We start from the raw sequence: 21,805 nt of genomic DNA on the forward strand, positions 1-21,805 counted from the left end.
GCTGCGGCAGGGTCGCCCTCGGCCGGGAGCCCCGCCCCCCCGCCTCCAGCCCGCGGGCGGGGCACCCGGCCGGCCGAGGATTCCACGGCCGCGGGCGGGCACGCCCCGCCCTCTCCCGCGCCGGGCCCGCCCCCTCCCCGTCCCCCGCCCATCCGAGGTGCAGCCGGCGCTGAGCGCGGCAGGCGCGGGAGCTGGCGCTGGAGCCGGAGCGGCGGCGGCGGCGGCGGCATTCACGGGGCGGCGGCATTCACGGGGCGGCGGCGGCGCGGGCTCCGGCACGGGCTCGGGCTCCGGCATGGTGCAATCCGGCCCCGTCCCGGGAGAGCAGGGCCCGCGTGCGGGGCCGGCGCCGGGGGAGCGGCGGCAAAGACGGTGGCGGTGGTGGCTGCAGGCGCAGGCAGGCGGCAGGTGCTAGAAGCGGGGCTGGGCGAGGTGTGTGCCCGCTGGGCTCCGGGGCCGCCGCTCCCTCACTGCCCCCATCTCTCCCTCCCTTCGGGCTTCCCAGCGCGTCCAGCCCCCTGTCTCCGCGCCCCGGCCCATGGCGCCCCGCGGTTGAGCCGGCGCCGCCAGGGACCCCTCCCGCGGGCCTCCCCGGGGCGCGCAAATCCCAGAGCCGCCCGCCCACCATCCGAGGAGTCCCCCTCCCCTCCTCGCCCGAGCCGGGCGGGACCATGGCTGCGAAGCTGCGAGCGCATCAGGTGGACGTGGACCCGGACTTCGCGCCGCAGAGCCGGCCGCGCTCGTGTACCTGGCCCCTGCCGCAGCCAGACTTGGTCGGCGACGAGGACGGAGCGCTGGGTTCAGGGGTGGCCGAGGGCGCTGAGGACTGCGGGCCGGAGCGCCGAGCCACGGCCCCGCCGATGGCCCCAGCGCCGCCGCTGGGCGCGGAGGTCGGACCGCTGCGGAAAGCGAAGAGCTCCCGGCGGAACGCGTGGGGGAACCTGTCCTACGCCGACCTCATCACCAAAGCCATCGAGAGCGCCCCGGACAAGCGGCTCACGCTCTCGCAGATCTACGACTGGATGGTCCGTTACGTGCCCTACTTCAAGGATAAAGGCGACAGCAACAGCTCGGCCGGCTGGAAGGTGGGGGCGTCCGGCAGGGGAGGGGGTCTGGAGTCGTCGGCTGGGGCTTCCAGGGGCTGCTAGATGCGTCTGGGCTCCTGGCGGGCGGTCTAGAGGGAGGCCCTGGGGCACCCCCAGGAGTCACAGAGTGTGTGCCCAGGGCGTGGGGCCGGCCGGCAGACAGGCGGGGGCGTGCTGGGAGCAGCTGTATGCATGCTCTGGATGCGAGGTGGGAGGTCTGGTGGGGTGACAAGGGACTGCCACTTTGAGGCACTCTCGAGGGACACCCTCACCCCATCCTTGGGGGCATAGCAGAAGAACCTATTCTCGGGCCTCAGACATTGGAGACCCCCCTCTTAACCCCACGAGTTTGCTTTGTGTTACTCTTGTTTTACCCTCTCCACCAGGGCACCCTCCTTAAAGAGCTGAAATAATGACTTGAGGCCAGTGGCTGCTTTCCTCCCAAATCTTTCCCACTGCCCTCCCTGGAGCTGGCCCCAGGGTGAGGAATGCGACCCTAGGCCCACAGTTCTTTCTGTGGTGCCAGGAGTTCACTCTAGGGCACCAGCCAGCCTAGGGTGGGGAACTGGTCAGGTGACCTGAGATCTGAGTTCTCCATGGGGCAGCTGCTGCCCCCCTTGCCTGGATCAGCGTGGTGGGCTGGTGATGATCCCTGCTGGTGTGAGGGCAAGGTACTGAGACCTGGGGATCTGTCCATGACCACCTCAGGCCTGTCTTCCACTTCCCTGGCTTTCTGAGCCCAGATGCACTTGGGGGAGGGGGAGAGGGGAGGGGCACCCCAGGGAGGCCTCAGTACTAACCAATGGAAAGGGGGGAGCCATCTTGGGCGATGACAGGGTCTTGACGGGATTGTGGCCTCCAGACCCTCCCCTGGCCAACTTGTTGGGGCAGGGAGATAGTCGATGCCTTTGAGGGAGAGGAGACTGGGGTGGGGTGGGGGTAGGGCCATGCCTAGGGCCTGTGAGCTGTGAGACTCCCTGTGGGAGAGGGGGGTCTCTATGAGGGAGGCATGCCTAAATGGAGGGAAGGGGCTCTGGCTGGTGGTGCCTATAGGCAGGGTCAGAGGAAGGAGGTATGCTGGGGGAGGAGGGGAGGCTTGCAGACATGGACAGCTCAAGATGCCCAGGGGCTGCACTGTAGGGGCCACGGTGCTCTGCCCCGGGAGCCCATGACTCTCAGGCTTTTCGCTGGCAGCTTCTCTGTCTGTCTGTGGCCACTACTGGGTGGGGACACAGGCTGGAGGGGCCCACATGAGTCTCCTTCTCCATCCTCTCTCCGGTCCCCTTGGGCTCAGCCCCCTCCGGAACACTTGTTCCTCCTAAATGGGTCCTGCCCTTGTGCTTTGCTCCCTCCTCCCTAGCATGTACTGTCCCACCCTTTACTTCTCCCTGTAGATAGTCCCTGTCCTCAAGGGCACAGAGTTCAGATGCCTCTTCCAGGAAGCCTTCCCTAACCCTTTTTAGCTAGCTCAGGACTCCCTCTTCTCTGGCCCTCTCCCTACCTGTCATAGGTCTTAGTCTTTTGTGTCCTGTCTCATTTCCCTTCCCCACCCGCTTTGGAAGACAGTGGCAGTGTCAGAACAATCTCTGTGCCCACGGCACCGAGCATAGAGCCTGGCACTGGGAACTACCAGTGCATGTCTGGTAAAAGAGTGAAGAAATACGTGGATAGTGAAGAGGGTGCTGAGGCCAGGGAGGGTACTATGGGCCAGAATAAGCCAGGAGGGCTTCCTGCAGGAGGCAGAGCTCCAGCTGGGCTTGATGGGTGAGGGATGATGGGGAAGATGGCAAGAGGGAACATGAGGCTTGAAGCTGGGAGAGAACTGCAGTTCACTGAGGGTCTCAGGGCCAAGCCCCGTGCCAGGCACCTTCAGGCATCTCTGCCAGGTGTCTCCTTTAATGCTCTCTGCACTCCCTGAGGTGGGTTTTACTGTCACTACTTATAGGGCTGGGCACTGAGGCAGGGAGTGGAGGAGTGAACTGCCCAAGGTCACACAGTCAGTAGATGGGAAAACTGGATTCCAGTCCAGATGTGTCTCCCTCCAGGGACCCAGAGCCTCTGGAATAGTGTCCTGCTGGCACTGGATGTGGGAGGGGGACACTGACAGCTTTCAAACAGGGGCAGATCTAAATCCTAGACTGTGATTGGGAAGGTACTTGGAGATAATTTAGTCCCATGAGTTCATTTCTCAGACTGTGAGACTGAGGCCCTGGAAGGGAATGGGACTCTTCTCAGGTCATCAGTGAGCAGCAGGCCCTGGATGATGGCCCAGGCCTCCCGCCTGCCCATTGGATGCAGTTTCCACTGCACCACGCTGCTGGGGACACACTGGTTCTCCCTGCGCCTGGGCTCAGGAATGCTTGTCCTGGGCTAGGGCATTGGTGAGGGAGCCTCAGCCTTGGGCTCCTGACCTAGGCCCTGGCAGAGACCCCCAAGGCACTGGAGGAGGGCTGTTCAGAGAGGCCCCTGGCCTTTCCCATCTCATCCCCTCAGTGGCTGTCCTCCTTCTACCCCACCCCCCCATCCAGCTCCCCAGGGAGCCTCCTTCCCCTCTCATTCCTGTCCCTCCTAATGCCTGTTCCCCCATTCCCAGTCAGTCCCTCCAGGGCCCTGGTGGCGGCCGTTCCCAACTCCCAGCCACCCTCCGGTTAGCAGAGCCTGTGGTACACCGCAGGTGCCAGGGCTGGGGCCAGGGACCCCATTGTTCCTTCCTCCCTCCCCTCCCCTCCCCCACGTAAGTGTTGCACTTGAGTCCCTGGAGTGTACCGAACCCTGTGTTAGATGGAGTGGGGGGACCGAAGGGGAAGGCGTTGCACCTGCTTTCAGGATGCATCAGGGCAAGCCCTCTGTCTTGCAGGCAGGACTGGGGGCCGGGGAATGGGGGTGGGAATAGGGGTGTGGGGAGAGTGGGGTAGGTCCCCTGGGGAGCCAGGCAAGCCCTCACAGAGAAGATGGCACTTGATCTGGTCTGTCTTCTCTGGGTGGGTGGGGGGGGGTAGAATTGGGGAGAAAGTCTTCTAAGAGATATTGACTGCATACGCAAAGGCAAGGAGGTGGAATTGCATATGTTGGGTTTGGGAGACTGTTGGGTGTGCCAGGCTGGAACCAAGGGCTCCTAGGCAGGGCTAGGAGCGTGGGATGGCAGGGCTGTGGCGTGGGAAAGGCCGAGTGAGGGCCCTGTGCTTGGCCTTTGCCCTGTGGTCCCACCTGTGATGTGGGAAGATAGTTCAGAGGTGTTGCAGAGAGGAATTGGAGGAGGCAAGATCAACAGCAGGCCTAAGGCACCCAACAGGCTGAAGCCCAAAGAGAGTCTTGGCTTAGTGCTGGGAACACCACCAGAGAGGCTGGTGGTGTTGCCGTCAGGGCAGAGGGTCTCCAGGCCTGGGACGAGGGCTTGGACAGGAGTCTCCCTCCCTCTCCAGTGTCCCAAAAGTGTGGATATCCCACATCCAGGTAGAGCCTCCTACTTCCTCTCAGACACTCTAGCCCCACCTGCCTCCTCCGGGAAGCCTTCCAGGCTGCTCTGGGTCCTGGTGCTCCTTCCACTTAGCGCCCTTGGAGTTATTCCTCCTGCTTTTGTATTTCCAGGCTGCCAGCTCCCCTGGGAGCTCCCAGGCCAGGCCTGGGTGCCTCCCATTCCTGTCCACGGGACTGGTGGGGGAGGAGCCCAGTGGATGGGGATTTCCCTTCTTCCTCAGTGCCTGGAGCAGCTTGGCTGTTGTGGGGTGGGATCAGGAGTGGGGGTGTCCCCCCCCCATCCGGCCCAGGCGGGCCAGTAGGTCCTAGGTGGGCTGGGGGCTAGAGGGGAGGGACTGATCTGAGAGGCCGGGAGGAGGGTCCTGCTACAGCCCGACTGAGCGGTGGTTGTGCGTGCAGGGGCTCCCCCTTCTCTCCTCCCCCCAGCCCGTTCCTGCAGGGCTCCCTCCTTCTTCTTTGTCCTCCGGGGATCCCCAGCCCCGAGGGCTGGTGGAGGTGCGGGAAGAGGCGGTGTGAGCCCGGGTTGGGGGGTGTCCTCACCCCCCGCGCTGCACGAGCGGGGGGCTGGCAGCTGCCCGCCTCCTGGGCACAAGCCCGTGCCAGCCGCTCCTGGCACAGTTGCTGGCACGCCCGGCAGACTCCCACGGCCACCTGCTCACACCCACCCACGAGCGCTGGCGCGCGGCGGGCCCTTCCGGCTTCCCGGGCCTCCCGGCGCCCCTCCCTCGCCACCGCGCCCCTCCCCCCCCAGTCCTCTGCTCCCCGAAGGCCCCACACTCTGCCCGCCGCGTGGCCCGCCCGGCGGCCCCCTCCCTAGAAACTTGGGGAGCTTGGGAGGCAGGGCCGCCGGGAGGCCCCTGGGGTGGCTGCGCCTCTGCGGGGAGAAGGGGGGGACCTGGAGGCAGACAGACAGACCGACAGACAGGGTGAGGGCCCCGCCTGCCACCTGGCGCCGCTCCAGCGGGACGATGGCGGGCAGCTCCGTGCCAGGCGGTAATTGCAGACAGACTAATTTAAAGAGATGAGACGGTTATTTTTAACTCCTGTTAAGGTAATGAACGGCGCTTGGGGGGGGAGGTGTGTGCGGGTTCGAAAGTTCAGCGCCCCCCAGCCGCCACTTTCTGCGGTTTGGGGCTCCCCTCTCTGCACACCCTGAGGACCCAGCTCAGGACTGAGTGGAGTGGAGGGGCTCTGCCAGAGAGGGGGAAGGGCTCAGAGCACCGGGCAGCAGGCGCCCACCGGCCAAGCCCACATCCCCTCAAATCCTGTCCTCCATCCTTCCAGGTGGGTGTTAGCATCCCGGTTTCCCAGGTGGTGAAGTGACTTGTCTTAGGGTCACATCCCTAAGAAGTGGCAGACCTGGGAACTGAACCCCGTCCTGTCCCCCAAACTCAAGCATTTCCTCCTGTGCCATTGGGACTGGAGAGGAGGGATTTGGAAAGGGTGCAGGCTTGTTTCTTGCAGCCCACCTTCTCCCATCTTTGAGTGGCAGCTGGTGGTGGCCACTCCGTGGGGTCCTGGGGGCTATGGAAGCCCGTCTCTCTATGTCTTGTGAAGGGTGAGGGTGTGGTCGCGGGCTGCGTGTGTGGATGTGAGCCTCTGGGATATGAGTGCACCAGCTATAGCAGGGGGAGCCCCCTCCTCACCTCACTGTCTCCCTTAACTTGTGGCTGACTCCTCAGCACCCCTTTCCTATTTCAGCCTGTGGCCTGCCTCCCAACTTGGGAGTGGGTACCTGAGAAACAGGTACACATTGGTGCCCACTCCTTCCACACCTGAGTCTGACTTTGGATCTCCAAGAGAGGTGGAGCCCATCACCTGCTTCCAAGCCTCCTTCCCAGGTCAATCCCTTTCTCACACACTCCCAGGGACCTGCAGCCCGCAAGTTCTGGGACTGCCCATTCTGTTGCTAGACAAGACCTTCAAGTTGTTAGGCCTGCCTGCCTTCTCCCTGGCAATGACCCATCTCTCTGGAGCATCACTCAGGGTGTCCTAGTTCAGCCCTTTGGGGTCTGTTGGAGCTGTGGAGTCGGGAGTTGGTGAGTGGTGGGCAGAGCACCTGTAGGGGACCCTGATCTAGCGTGTGTGAGCTGGAGCAAAGCTCTCTCCCCTTCTGGTCCGCAGTGCTCTCATCTGTGTCCAAAGGGCCTTAACTCACTCAGTCTGTGGCCCTTTCGGGGCTGTGATTGACAAACCCTCTGGTTCTAGGAGCCATGAGGGGTTAGTTGGGACCGAGAGCATAGAATACCTAATGGGACTTACCATGGGTGGAAGTACGTGAGTACAGGTGTGGATGGACTCAAACTGGGAACTCCTGCTTGGGGCTGCCTACCCTGCCCCTGGCAGTACCCAGGTGGCAGACAAACTCAGGGCACAGTGAAGGGAGTGCTCCTGGCAGTCCCAGCTGGCTACCAGAGCAGGCAGATGGGGGGTGCAGGGTGTTAGGTGGGCATTAGCAGAGGCTCTGGGGCCCTGGTAGGGCGCTCAGGGGGACAGCTGGATCTGGAGCACCCCCCTTCCTCCTGGCATCCTGGTTACCATGGAAACCAACTCCTGTTTGGGAGGGTTTGGCTGTCTGCTGTCTCTCCCCACCCCCCAACCCATATGTGGAGGTGGGAGGGGGGCCAGGTGGCGTGTGGGGGATGGGCCTCCCACCCTCTCCCCCCCTACCCTCCCGCCCCCCCCCCCCACCCGGGCCTCCCTCTTTGCAGAGAAGCCTTTCTGGCCTCTGAGGGGGATGCCTCTTTTGGGAAGGGGAACGAGAATTCAGAGGATTAACGCTTGGATGCTAGGCAGTCAGTTGGGCACTTCGCATAAATCCTCTCATTTCATCCTCCCTGCGTCCTGCCAGGTATGTGTTAATAGCCCCATTTTGCAGTTGAGGAAATGGAGGCTCAGAAAGATGAAGTCACTTGGCCAAGGTAGCATAGCTGAGACGAGGCTGAGCCTAGATTTAGATGCAGACCTGTTTCCTCCATGTTTCACCATCTTCCAATGCTAGTGTAGTATCAGCCCACACCCCAGCCAGCCCTCCTGCCCCAGGGCTCACTCATGCTAGCTCCAGAGCCCTCCAGGGCTCCTCAGTTCCCCTGGGAGCCAACCAAGCCCAAACTGCTCTGTTTGGACCCCTGGGCCCTCTGCTGGCCTTGTCCAGGCCCTGCCCTCCCTCCCACTTTCCCTGCTGCCTCTGATCCCAGGCAGCCCTCACACTGCCATCTTTATACCTGACACTGGAGTTCTCAACCCAAACCACTGCCATTGTTACATGTTCACCAAGGCTGCTATCGACTCTCATGGATTGAACCCTGGGGACACCCCTCAGAGACTAGGCGGGTGCTTGGGTAGTTTGAACAAAATCCTACCTCCCAGGTGATTCTGGAACCCAGTGTGTCTTTCTGAGAATCTGCCTTAAATCCTTAGTTGTTGGCAGAGCTGGCTGATTATCAGTCACCTAGAAGCTTTTAGGTAGTGCAATCTGCAGCCCCTGTCTCAGTTCCTCTGTATCAGACTGTCAGTGGGTGGGCTTTGGAATCTATATTTTAACAGGTCTGTCTGATGACGGGTCGGATTCTGAACCGATGCCTTAGATGGTAGCTTCCTCTGCTTCTGCTTGCGGAATCTTAGTTCCCCAACCAGGGACTGAACCCGCAACCCCTGCAGTGGAAGCATGGACTCTTAACCACTGGACCTCCAGGGAAGTCCCCCTCCCGTCTTCCGCTCCCAGGGTGGACCACCTTCTTCTCTAAACAGGCTGCCCAGATTGAGCCCACATCTCTCCTCCTCACTCTTTTTCTGGTCCTCCAGGGAATCGAGCCCCATGCAGTCAGCTCCAAGGGACTGAAACACCACAATACATTCGCCCGCCCTCCGTGTCTGATGCGCTCTGCCACTGAGAGCCTTTGGCTGCCGGAGGGAGGGAAAACGTCGTGTACTTAGCAAGCCTCTCTGGCGCTGGCCCACAAGGAAGTGGAAAGTCGCAGCCCCTGCTCTCTGCTAGCCCCCTGTCTGATGGGGGAGGCGAGACCACGTGTACAGCGCGGTGCCGGTCTTACAGGATCCAGTCCTGGGGCTGTAGCGTGCCACTCCAGGCCTTGGCTACCTGGCCCCAGTCAACCTGTACGGCCACATCACTCACCCCAGCGGTCTTCTGACCCTTGCCTCAGCCACACAGAACTCTTCCAGCTCAGGATGGAACAACCACATGCCATGACAGGTGTGCTTCCATTTAATTTTCACCGCAAACCGTGAAGCTGGTACTGCTACTATCCCCAGTTTGCAGATGAGGAAAGTGAGGCTGAGAGAAACAAAAGTGGCTCTCACAGTATCCCACTGGAAGGGACAGAAATGAAACTCCCCTGGGCTACTCCTCCCTAACCGAGTGCTCTGGCCAGGCCAGTCCAGGCTGGCCGCTACCCCCCTGCCCCCCAGCCCTAGCACTGTCTCTCTGATTTCCCTTAGAGTTTGGCCCTGGGGCTTCCAGCCTCGGAGGTGGCTCTGGGATCCCTGGTACCCTTTCTCAAATCCAGAGCTCCCAGAGGGAGGGAGCTGACATTGTCCGCCCCCCTCCATCTGCAGGCCCCAGGGCTGATGGCTGCTTCCTCTACTCACTTTAATCCACGCCTATACCCACTGGGCACCCAGTGTGCAGCATTGCTCAGAGGAACCGGACTGGCTCCCTGCCCTCGAAATGCCTGCAGGTCCAGCTGGGGAGATAAGACGAGGATAAAAACTACCCAGGGTCATGATGGAGGGCCAGATAATGAGCTATGGGAATTTGGAGGTGAGGGGGGAGAACCAGGCAAAGGAGTCAAACCATCAGGACTCTTTAGGAGCCCCACAGGGTCTGGCTGTGTTAACCGGAGCCCAGCAGGACTTGAGGCTGGGGAAGCAAGCAGGGGCTGGATGGCGAATGGCCTTGAATGCCACACCAAGGAGCTGGTACTCCGAGCTGTGGGGGATGAGGAATGCCATGGGCAGAAAGGATGGTATGGAGGGTTGGGGTTGGGGGGGAGAGACTGGCTCAGGTGCCCAATGTGGGCCCAATACTGGGGTCCAGGGGAGAAGGTGAGCCTGAGAGAGGGTGGAGGTCCTAAGATTCCAAGATGCCTGAGGTGCCAAGCAGCACCCTTTGGTGCCTTGAGGATCTCAGAGGTGAGACAGAGTGGTGTGGGTAGGAGTCTGGAGGCAAGCAGGGAGGAGCAGTCCTAGTTCTGCCGCTTACCCTCTGTGTAGCCTTGGGCAACCTAGCTTCAGTTTCCCCCTCTGCAAAGTGGGATAATAATAAGACTTATGTCCAAGATTTGTTGTGAGAATTGCATGTAAGGAGAGTTACATGTAAAGTCCCCAGTGAAATCTTAGCAAATACCATTATTGGTATTCATTGCTCTGGGGAGGGAAAGGAGATGCCTCCACATGTGCTGTGTAGGGTAGGGGTCCTGGGCCCTGACCCCTGAGAGACACTGACTTGTGTATGTGTTTGGGGTCGGGGGTAGGATTTCTTCTTCTAGTCCCTCCCGTTCTGTCCCTGGTGTGTCAGAAGATCAGGACGTCCAAGCTTCATCCTGCCCTTAGGTCCAACCACTGCTCTCTAGCCTGCAGAGCCTTCCCCATGGCCTTGGGAAGCAAGCAGGCAGGTTTTAGGCACTGTATTTTACAGACGAGGCCGGTGATTTACTCAAGGTCACCCTCGAAGCCGGGGCTGCCTGCCCCTGGACGCTGGCTCCTCTTTGCCCACTGGCGGGCTTTGTGACCTTGGGCGTGCTCCGTCCCTCTCTGGCCCTCAGTCTCATCTCGGGATCCGAGTTCACCTCCCCCAACACTCTGGGAAGTTGTGATGCCTCCTCCACCCCTCCAGTCCCCTCCCCGTGTCCTCGGCTGGCCTTGCCTTCTTTTGTAACCTGAGCTGGGGCCGTGGGGGAAGGGGCTTGCCCTCAGCCAGAGGCACCTGTCGGCGGAGCAGATGTGAGTGGATGGAGGCCCGCCCCCCCCAAGCCCCTAGGGGGTCACCTGCTCCTGGCTCTGCAGGGCTGGTGCTGGGGCAGGCGGTGCTGGGGCAGGCAGTGCTCGGCACACCCAGCCCTGGCCTCTGGCCTCTGCCCCCAGAGCTTACCCTGAGCACTTGTTCATTTTTCAGCGGACATTCGTGCTCCAACATGCCCTGCAAGGGCCTCTCGGGCTCCAAGAGGAAGACAGATGGCAGATGAGGGCTGGTGCCCCGGTCTGGGTGGGCTGCCCCGAGCTCCTGAAGCCCCTTGGCATGGGGACAGAGGGCCAAGGGCGGCCCCTGGGGACGAGGGCAGTGTCTATGCGGGTGGCCATGCCCCTGGGAGAGCAGATGGTCCTCGGCACCATGCCCACTCTTCCCCCCCCTTCCCCCCCCCCCCCCAGGAGCCGGCCTGTAGGGCTGGGGCACAGCTGCTGAGCCCTCCCCAGAGCCAGGCCCGGGGCAGGACTGGGTGAGGTCACCGCAGCTGCTCCCAGGGCCGGGGGCAGGGGTGTTGGATGTGCTGCCGGCAGAGGGAGGGAGGAGGCTCCGATGAGGAGAGGCTGGGAGAGGCCTGAATGGCCTGGCATTTAGGGATCCCCTTTAGTCCTGGAAGAGGGAGGGAAGAGTCTGTGGAGAGGTTGCTGAGCCAGTGTGGACAGCTCCTGGCACCCCTTCCCCAGGGGAGCTTCTGTCTGGCCTAGGCTCCTCCCTAGAGGAGGGTAGGAGGAAGGGCAAGGGCCCTGGGTGTGAATTCCTGCCTCAACACTTCCCCACCTGGGCAGGTCAGTTGTCTCTTGAAGCCTCAGTTTCTCATCTGTAAAGTCAGGATAATAAACCAGCTCAGAGGTTTGTTACAGATACTCAGTAAGATTTTAATTGTTGAGTGCCAGCACGGTGCACTGAATGCTCAGCAAGTGGTAGTTTCTTTCCTTTCTCACTTTGCCGAAGTCTCCTGAGAAGCCAGGGGAGAAGTAGGGAGGTGGCAGAGGCAGCAGGAACCGGAGGGGAAACCGGGAGGGAGGAGGCAAGGCCTGGAGCTCCGGCCTGAGGTCTTGTTGAACAGAAACGACACAGAGTTGCCCGGCCCGAGTGGTTCATGGCTGCTGAGAGTTCCAACCTATGTGTTGACTTGCTGTGAGCCAAGAACTGCCCCACAGAGTTCAAGTGGGGAGGCAGACTCACCTAGAGTTATACTCCAGCGTGCAGGTAGATTTTTGCAGTGGCACTGAAGGGAGGAGCAGCTATCTTTGGGGCTTGCAGAGCGGGCTAGGAAAATGCTGCACAGCTAGCCCTGATGGAGCGGCAGGAACCACTTGAGCAGAGAGCGAGGGAAGGGCACAGGGAACAGAGTGTGTGAAGGCATGGAGGTGTGAGACATCCAGGGTGGCTGGAGTCCCAGATGGGTTTAAGGGAATGGAGGTAATGAAGCTGGAGAGCACCAGAGAGCCCTTGAATGTCAGTCTGGAGTTGGACGCAAGCGCTGGCGGCATGAGGAGCCATGGGCTTTTGAGTAGGGGCGAGCTGGGACTTCTGCTGCTGATCTGTGTACTGTCCAGGCTGGGTGTGTGGGTTCTGTTGTCTCTGCGGGGGCAGGGGTGGGGGACGCCAGGGCCCGTCCCTTGACCTCACGCCTTGCTTTGGACATTTGGTTCCTCCTGGCCCCTGGCTGCTCACTTCTGTTCCACTGCTGACCCCAAGCCCATTCACCTGTCAACACCTGTGGCTCTGATGCCCCCACCTACCCTTCTACCCTTCCTTCACTACACACCCTAGTACCAAGGGTTTGCATGTGGCCTCAGGGCCCTGAGGTCATCCAGGTCACCCCTTCTGCCAGGAATGCTGTCTGGACTGAGTACTCCAGGCAGCAGAGCCAGTGACCCTCTTCCCCCCCCCCCCCGCCCCCCTCCCCGGCCCCGGCATTGGCCACCCTTCCCCAGAGTCTGTGGCTCTCTCTGAGTCAGGTGTGTTCCTGGGCCAGAGGGGGTGGGGTGTTGTACGACAGCTGTGCCTGGGGCTGAGACAGGGAGTCAGGAAGACTCTTGACATGTGGGATCTCATCCAGTTCCCAGCCACGTTCCCTCCCCCACGGACGTTGCAATAGTTACCCTCTTTTACGGGGGAGGCCCAAGGTCACATGGATGAAGTTGGGATTCCAACTCTAGCCCTTAACCCTTCTTTATGCAGGAAAGGAGGGAAGGAAGCGGGGAGAAAGGAAATGGGAGTCATGGAGGGGATCAGAGCACTCATGCACCCCAGAGGTGATCTCTGTTCAGGACGGCACTAGAGGGTGGGGCTGGATCACCATCCCCACTGGATAGTTGGGGTCAGCTTCCTGAGGCAGGGGCCGGGCTGAACCTTGGACAGCGATAGAACCTGGAGAGGAATCCATACCTGGTTTTGGACGCAAGACCCAGGACTGAACTGGGAGGGTCCTGGAATCCCCTTGGTGCCAGAGGCCAGGAGGTAGCAATAGCACGGGGCCTGTGGGTGGGGAGCACAAGACTTGAGTCTCCTGTCTCTGATGAAAGCCAGGAAGATTGGGCTTGAGAACCAGGGCAGGGATGGCCTCTGAGGTGGGCAGCAGGGCAGTGTTCCCCGCCCCATTGGCGGTGTGGGTAGGAAGAGCCTTAGCTTTGGAATCCAACAGCCCCGAGACCCAGACCTGGCTCCATCACTTCGCAGCTTCATGGCCTCGGGAGTCATTTAACCCACCTGAGCCTCAGTTCTCCCCCGCCACCCCACTTTGTAAAATAGCATTACCTACTCACGGTTTGCATGGTTTTTAGGATTCAAAGAAGAAACGTATCTAGAGAATCTAGCTTAGGTCTGGCACATCGTAGGTGGTGCCCTTCTCCTGCCTCGGTATTTGAGCACGGGCCAGTGGTGTGCGAGAGCTGGCTTAAAATTGGCTACGATGGGAGTATCCATGCCACAGAAATCAGCAAACGCTACAAATCGAATCAGGTGGGTTTTTCTCCCCTGTTGGAGAGCTGAAGGAAATCCATCCCGTGGGCCCTCTTTAGCTCTAGAGGGGACCACATGGGAGGTGGGGCAATGGTCGAGGGCTGGCTGGGCCGAGCAACCTAGAACTCAAAGTCCATGGGCCCTTTAGGGCCTGGGGAGATTGGATATAGTCATCGTGCCATGCAGCCCTCTCTAGGCAGGGGACAGCAAATGGTGGGACCCTTCTTCTCTCTCCAAACTCCCCCTCTTTGCCCCTACTCTTCAGCCCCGAGATCTGGTGGGCTCTGGCTGGAGAAGTAAGATTGGATGAGCTTGAGCTATCAGGGAATGAAACTATGCTGGGAGGAGAAATGAGGTTGTGCTGGAAGATAAACGAGGTGTACTGTCAGGGAATGAGGTGGTACTTGGAGGCAAGGTGAGGCTGCGTTATGAGATAAATGAGGTTGTACTATCAGGGGATGAAGTGTACTTGTAGAAGAGATGGTGTCCCGCTGGATCAGTCGGGTTGCACCATCAGAGAACACAGCCACGCCACAGGAGGAAGGAGAGCCTCCGACTTGGAGGATAAATGAGGGCGTCCTGCTGGATAAATGAGGGGGCCCGTCAGGTGAATGGAGTGCTGTTAGCGAATGAGGTTGTACTTGCTGGATAAATGGGACTGGTGTGCTGGATAAATGGGGTTGTGCTGTCAGATGAATGCATTACCGCTAATGGGCGAAGGGTGTCCTGGGAATAGATGAGGGTGTCCTCTTGGATAGATGAGCTGCCACTACCAAATGGCTCAGACCCTGTCCACGAGGGAGGCACCGTCAGCAAGGGCGAGGTTATTCTGTTCCCACGGGGGCTGCTGCAGCGTCTTCTGGCCCACGTGGTCCAGGCTGTGAGAGAGCTTGGCCACAGCAAGCCTTGGGTTCCCCAAGTCTATCTGGGGAGCAGGAGCGAGCAGGTGGGGCTTGGGGTGGGCAGCCGCCTTGTTCACCCTGGGAGCCCTTCTTCCCCTTGCACAGAAGCCCCTCCTCCTCTCTGCGCTTCCTTCTGTGGCTCCGACCGCTCCTGCCTTTCTCCGCCCCATGCTTGCCTCCCATTCCGTCCTGTATTCCCCTCTCTCAGCCCAGTCTGGAGAAGCCCCTATCGTGTGCCAGCCACTCTGACAGTCTCATTAACTCTCCCTGCCATACAGTGTTCCCCCCCCTCTTCTGTCTCTCCTTCCTTCAGCAAAAATTTATGAAATGCCTAGCGTATACCAAACACATGGGGTCCGGTTACAAGAAAAAAAGGGGGGACAAAAATCCCTCATGGAACTTATTTTCTAATATAAGGGAAACCAGACAATAAATAATAAACACAATATAAAGAAATTATACGGTACTTTAGAAAGCGCTAATTGCTTTAGAAAAATTCAGAGCAGGCTAAGGGGGCCAAGAAGTGGCAAGGCAGAGAAGCACTTGTTAAGAAAGTGGGCGGGATGGGGCTTCTCACATAGGTGACATCTGAACAGAGACTTGAAGGAGATGAGAGATGGATGTGAGTATCTGGGTGAACAGTGTTGCCCCTGCGACCGAGGCCCCAAGGTGGGATGGTGCCCAGCAGGTTCCTGGCAGCAGGCCAGGGTCAGGGCAGGAGCCTGGGAGGTCATGGAAGGGCTTGTGGGCTACGGCAAGGCCTTTGTTCTTTACTCTGAGTGAGATAGGGGCATCAGAGTGCGCTGGGCAGGACTGGATGTGGTCCACGTTATTTACAGGATCCCTCCAGCTGCTGCCTGGAGGGAAACAGGGTGCAAGCAGGTAGCTGTTTGAGGAAATGGAGTTTCAAAGCATCTTTTGCTCCATTGTTTGTGGGTGTTGAAGCCAAGACTGGAATCCCGTGCTCTTTGTCCCGTACCAGCCTCTTCTCCCTGGTGCCTGAGGCCCCAGGGGGCTGGCCTGTCACCCAGGTTCTGAGGGAGAGTAGGATGGGCATGGGATGTAACCTACTGTCCCTTCCCTCTGCCTCTTGATGGTCTCTGAGGCACTGAGTCAGGGAGGTCCCATCTCCCCTGGGAACCCGCCCCAGGCCTGCATGGAGGTGTGGGAGGTGTGAGGCCCCAGAAGCCGGGCCCAGCTTGCGCACCAGGGGAACCGGGGCATGCCGGGGCCGTAGCTGTGGTGGCGGGTTGCTAGGTGACTCTGAGAGGGAGCCCTGGTTACTGCTGCGTGGTAGAGGCGTCTCCCTCACCTCCTCCGTGGCCTCTGGCCTCCCAGGAGGCCTTGTGGGCGAGATGTGATCGGCGCTTGCCACTGGATCTTGGCCGGGAGCTCTGATGGGTACCAGGTGGCTGGGACCTGAGTAGCCAGAATGGGCTGCAGGGCCTGGCCTTGCCTCCTGGGGCACAGCCCTGGTGCACACCTGGTGAAGAGCCTGGCTCAGCAGTCCGAGGCCTAGGTCCTCGCCCGGCTCTGGGCCACCTCCTTGGGTGACCCTGGGCAAGGCACGGCACCTTTCTAGGCCTCAACTGCCCCATCCATCTGGCCTGCAGAATCCCTCCCCAAGGGCCTCGTTTTCAGTGAGAGTGCCAAGGGAGGGTGCCGAGCAGACAGGGCTCCAGGTACCCCTGCCCCACCTCCGATGGCTTGAATGTTGAACACTCAAGTTTTGCATTAGATTCCATTCACTAAAAAGGTTCCACTACTTTAAAAAAAAAAACCAAAAGTTTGAAAACCTCTGGACCGAATGATTCCAAGAACTTTTTATTGTCAGACTGAAAAGGTGCCTAGAATCCAGTGGCCCATCTCATCAATTTATGGGGAGGGAAACAGGCCCAGAGAGGAAGAGGGACTGGCCCCAGGTCAGGCTTGCCGGGGAAGGAGGGCCACCAAGCTGGGGGTCAGGAGGCCTGGGCTCGAATCCCTGGGTGAACTGGGGCAAGCCCTTTTTTCCTCTCTGGGTCCGACCAGCTGTGGTTTTGGGCTGGGGCTCAGGGGTACCTGGCTGGGCAGGGAACAGAGCGGGGAAGGATGCAGCCCTTCATGGGCCTGGAACACGTGTTCTTGGTGGTAATCTAAAACATTTTTATTGATATTCAGAAAATTTGGGAGTATGATGGAGTACAGTGCGAGATTCCTTTGAATTCTACAAAGACTTGTAGGAATCTTGACCTCGTAACATGCCCCCAGCTTCCCATACTGCCAGCTTCTAGGCTTGGTTACGTCATGGAAATTTTCAGAAGAAATGGAGGACTGGTTTCCTAAGATTCTTTGGAAGTTCTCCGACTTGTTCTCTCTGCCATGGTGGAACGTGAGGTCCTTTAGACTCAGAACGAGACTAACCTGAAATCAATGCCTGGCTCTGCCACTTAAACTGTGTGATCTTTTCAACTTACTTAACCTCTCTGAGCCTCACTCGCCTCATCTTGAATAGGGCTCACAATCCCTGCGTGGTGTGGAGACTGATAGAATGTATTCTATCAGTACTTCCAGTACTCAGGGCTGACCTGGCAGGTACTCGGGAGGTGCCCGTACTTGGCGGTGTCCTTCCTCCTCCCCCCACCCCCAAGCACTCAGAACCGGGCTGGCACATGGTGACACTGATAAAGAGGTGTAGCCTGACTGACCTCCAGCTGGAGAAGCTGGGAGGTGGAGCCTCTGGTAAGGCAGATAATCCTCCAGGGGAGGAGAACTGAGGCCTCTGAGGCCCCCCCCAACCAGCACAGGTGTTGGGAAGGGGCTGGGGAGCCAGGTGCAGGGGCGGGAGCAGGAGAGGGGCTTTCTACTCCAGGGAGCACCACTCCCTGGGGGTCCAGCTCCCCTCCTCTCAGGGCCCCAGGAGAAGCCAGGCAGGACTATGCTGGGACGGGCCTTGAAGCCCTAGCTGTTATCTCCCAAGACCAGAACGTGCTAGAGATAGGGAGCCTGGGGCCCTGAAGAGTCAGGTGAGTACGTGGAACTGGGGGTGAGGGGTGGGAGGGTGCCCTGGGAAGCAGGGAGGACCCCTCCTTCTGGAGACAGGCGGGAAGGAGGCAGGAGGGAGAGCCCTCGCGGATCAGAGGTTCTGGAGCTGGGCGGATGAGAGCAGGTCCGTATGCCGGGCAGATCTGGAGTGGTACCTGGCATTGCCGCCTGTGGGACCGAGGGCAAGTTACATCACGCCTCTGGCCTCCATTCCCTGGTACATGAGATGGGGTAATGCCAGCTCCCCAGAGTTGTTTGGGCCCAGCGCAGTTACACTCAGGGCCTGATACTAAGGATTGTAGAGACAGAGCGGGTCTATGGAGTGATCTAAGAAGTGAGGTCTTCTGGCCGGAGTGAGGGATTTAACCAGCATTTATGGGCACCTGGTGTGTTCACCAAACACCCACACACGTTATCTCAGGTAATGATCTAACAGCCTTCTGAGGTGGTTACTGGATGTCGCCCATTTTTTTCAGAGGAGCTCACTGAGGCATGGGCTCCTAGAGATGGAGTCAGTAGCCATGGTCACATAGCTAGGTGGCTGAAAAGAGCCAGGCATCCTGCCCAGCCCTGCAGATACCCAAACCCCTGCTGTTTCCACAGCAGTACCTGAGCCAGGAGGTCCAGGCCACCAGCAGAGAGGCCTCAGAGGTGGGGCATGGTAGGCCCTGCAGAAGTTCTACTCCTCCAGGTTCTTGTGGGGAGCCAGGTCAGTGGAGCTGTGGACTCCCCAGCCTTCCTCTGTCCCCAGGACAGGCCTGGCAAACGCAGGCAGTGATATGGGGCCCAACAGAAATTTAGAAGAGGATATGTGTAGGTGTGCCTAAGGTGAAGCCCGGGGAAGGACCAGGGGCAGCCGAAGGGCTCTGTGGCCTTGGGCAAGCCACTTCACCTCTCTGAGCCTCGGGCTTCTTGTCTGTAAATGGGCCTGATGCCACGTGCTTTGTGGAGATTTTGTGAAGGTTCCACCAGGAAGGGGCTTTGAGGGCAGAGCTACTCTGCATCAGGTGGGTGGGGAGGGGAGGGGAGGGAGGGCTGCAGCCCAGAGGGGACCTGGGCTGACCTGAAGGTGGGCAGTGAGCAGAGGCGGGGTCTGGGGTCTTCATGGCCAGTGGATGTGCTTTGAGGGGCTTGCTGGGATCCAAGGCCTCTGTGGAGTTCACAGAAGCTCAGAGAAGTTGGGGGAAAGTCTGGGCCTCTACCCACCTTGGGGACACCCAGCCTATTCTGCTTTCCCTGGTCAGGCCCTCCCAGCAAAGGGTTAACAGTCTTCTCTACCTGCAGTTGCATTTTAAAGACACGAAATTAAAGCAGGTAATTTATTCTCCCCACACACGAAAGAGCAATTAGTTCTAAACAGGGCTTAATCAGTCACCGCGAGATTGATTTCTGGAGCCCTGGGTTTTCGGGCTCCTGGCGCCATGCCAGGCTGGCAGGGTGGTGGGGAGCGGACAAATGAGCCGCAGCGGCATGAGCCCTTACATAATCTGCTAGGGGGCCCTGGCAGCCTGGCTAGCCCCGGGCGGGGCTTGGCTGAGTTGGGGGGGGGTGTCTTTGCTCCCCCGCTGCAGGTCCCTTAGCAGTTGCCTCCCTGGAAAGGCTAGACCCAAAGCTCTGGCCTCACCCTACAGACAGTGGCTCTGTGGGGCAGGGGAGCGGGAAGGATGGGGCGGGTCTGGGGTAGAGGATGGATAGTCTGAGTTTGTCTGACCTGGTACTTACACCTGTTCCCCCCTTCTTCCCTTTACCCTTTCATCTTCCCTATTTCCTCCCCCTCCGCCTTTTGGCTCCTCTCCCGTTCTGTTATACTCTCACTTCTCTATTTTCTCCCACTCCTCTTCCCATCAATTACCCCCTCACTTCCCACTCCCCCACCCCTATCCTTGTCTCTGGCCACAGAACTCCATCCGGCACAACCTGTCTCTGCACACCCGGTTCATCCGCGTGCAGAACGAGGGCACAGGCAAGAGCTCCTGGTGGATGCTGAACCCTGAGGGCGGAAAGACGGGCAAGACCCCGCGGCGCAGGGCCGTGTCCATGGACAACGGGGCCAAGTTCCTGCGCATTAAGGGCAAGGCCAGCAAGAAGAAGCAGCTGCAGGCACCGGAGCGAAGCCCCGACGACAGTCCCCAGGGCGCGTCAGCCCCGGGACCCGTGCCTGCCGCGGCCAAGTGGGCCACGAGCCCGGCCTCGCACGCCAGCGACGACTACGAGGCGTGGGCCGACTTCCGCGGCGGCGGGAGACCCCTGCTCGGGGAAGCGGCCGAACTGGAGGACGACGAGGCCCTGGAGGCCCTGGCGCCGTCGTCGCCGCTCATGTACCCGAGCCCGGCGAGCGCGTTGTCGCCCGCGCTGGGTGCGCGCTGCCCGGGGGAGCTGACCCGCCTGGCCGAGCTCGGGGGCCCGCTGGGCCTGCACGGCGGCGGCGGGGCGGGGCTGCCCGAGGAGCTGCTGGACGGCTCGCAGGATGCCTACGGGCCGCGGGCCCGCGCCGGGACGCCCGCCTACTTCGGCGGCTGCAAGGGCGGTGCCTACGGCGGGGGCGGGGGCTTCGGGCCGCCGGCGCTGGGCGCGCTGCGCCGCCTGCCCATGCAGACCATCCAGGAGAACAAGCAGGCCAGCTTTACGCCGGCCGCCGCGCCCTATCGCCCGGGGGCGCTGCCCGCGCTGCTGCCGCCACCGCCACCCGCGCCCAGGGCCGGCCCGGTGCTGGGCGCGCCCGGGGAGCTGGCACTGGCGGGCGCGGCCACCGCCTACCCGGGCAAGGGGGTGGCCCCGTACGCGCCGCCGGCGCCCTCGCGCAGTGCCTTAGCCCACCCCATCAGCCTTATGACGCTGCCCGGCGAGGCGGGCGCGGCGGGAGTGGCGCCGCCGGGCCACGCGGCCGTCTTCGGGGGCCCCCCCGGCGGCCTCCTGCTGGACGCGCTGCCGGGGCCGTACGCGGCCGCCGCCGCAGGGCCGCTGGGTGCCGCGCCCGACCGCTTCCCGGCCGACCTGGACCTCGACATGTTCAGCGGGAGCCTCGAGTGCGACGTCGAGTCCATCATCCTGAACGACTTCATGGACAGCGACGAAATGGACTTCAACTTCGACTCGGCCCTGCCGCCGCCGCCGCCCGGCCTGGCTGGGGCCCCGCCCCCCAACCAGAGCTGGGTGCCGGGCTGAGGGCCGCCTCCCGCGCCCTCGGTGCCCTGCCCCCCCCCCCCCCAGGGGCCTCTGTCTTCCCATCCTGATCCCCGGGTCCCCACTCCCATTCCCGCTCCACGGAGGGGATCCAGGAGGCAGCCCCATCCCAGCTAGAGACACCCCTCGGAAGCTGACCGCTTAGGGAAGTGGTAGGGAGGGGCTGGGGCACCCTGCCATTCTTGCCCAGACTCCTGAGACCCGCTCCCCCTACTCCCAAGGGCGGGAAGCCTGGGAGTGGAGGTTGGATTCCGGGCTGGGTGGGAGTAGGGAGGAATGAGGTGGGCCGTGCTAGTCTGGGAAGCCAACCGGGAGGCGGGGCGGGGTGGGGGGCGTCTCCGAATCTTCAGTTTCCTTTGCGGGGCCCCCGCGTGACGAATCGCCCACCCCAAAGTCGAATCTGATTCCCAGTTGACACGTTCCCACTGGTTTTAGCCTCACCCACCCCAAGCCAGGAACCCCTCCCGGAAACACACTCACACCTACCTATTGGCTGTTCACCTTGAGCTGTCCTCCGGCCCTAAACCACTCTCCGACCTCCAGCCCCACAGTTCAGCCCCGCCCACCCTCCAGCCCCACAGTTCAGCCCCGCCCACCCATCCTTGCCCGCCTCAGTTTCACCCCTCCCAGGTGGAAGTCCCTCTCCCTTTCCGCCCGTCCCCATACCCCAGTACTGGTCTCAGCCTCCCCAGTGGGCCTCAGCTCCGGATCCACCCCCGCAACCCGACATCCCTTTCTCCGTGCCAGTCCTGGCTCCTCTCTCCCATATTTATAAGTGTCCGGTCGGGGCGGTCTGTGGGCGCGGCGTCCCCGGCGCATATCGTAGGCAGTGTACCGTGGCCGTGCCGTCAGCGTGTGCGTGTGCGTGTGTGCCGTGTCGAGGCCGTGTAGAGTGCATTGTACAGCATATTTTCATGAATAAAATTGTTTTAAATATTTCTCGCGCCTTGGGCTAGTAGGGGGAGCTGGGGAGGAAGAGGATAATTGGTAGGGATCATGGAGGCGGGGGTCCCCGTGCCCGAGCCCATTGTGGCTTTGTGTCTGAGTCTGTGTCAGCATTCACTGATGTCTGTCTGCTCAACACACTGGTTAAGCGCCTACTGAGTTTTGGATGCTGGAGATGTGCCTGTGTGGAGCTCTGCACCTGTTTCTGTGAACATGTGTACGCAGGAAGTTTCTGGCCT

The 21,805-nt window shown here is 60.7% G+C and overlaps 1 protein-coding gene across 1 annotated transcript; it reads left to right on the forward strand.

Moving 5' to 3' along the window:
• The first annotated feature begins 222 nt into the window (after positions 1 to 222).
• On the forward strand, positions 223 to 21,557 carry FOXO6 (forkhead box O6). The gene is made up of 2 exons (XM_032622841.1): positions 223 to 1,085; positions 19,338 to 21,557. The coding sequence occupies exons 1-2, from the start codon at positions 672 to 674 to the stop codon at positions 20,601 to 20,603; spliced, it is 1,680 nt and encodes a 559-aa protein (XP_032478732.1). The 5' UTR covers positions 223 to 671; the 3' UTR covers positions 20,604 to 21,557.
• The last annotated feature ends 248 nt before the right edge of the window (positions 21,558 to 21,805 follow it).

This window comes from Phocoena sinus, chromosome 1, assembly GCF_008692025.1.
Source record: "Phocoena sinus isolate mPhoSin1 chromosome 1, mPhoSin1.pri, whole genome shotgun sequence".
Lineage (NCBI taxonomy): Eukaryota > Metazoa > Chordata > Mammalia > Artiodactyla > Phocoenidae > Phocoena > Phocoena sinus.

Coding starts and splice junctions, on each gene's coding strand:
- FOXO6 (XM_032622841.1), top strand. CDS start 672: ATGGCTGCGAAGCTGCGAGCGCATCAGGTGGACGTGGACCCGGACTTC. Junction 1,086..19,337: donor ACAGCTCGGCCGGCTGGAAG/GTGGGGGCGTCC, acceptor CTCTGGCCACAG/AACTCCATCCGGCACAACCT.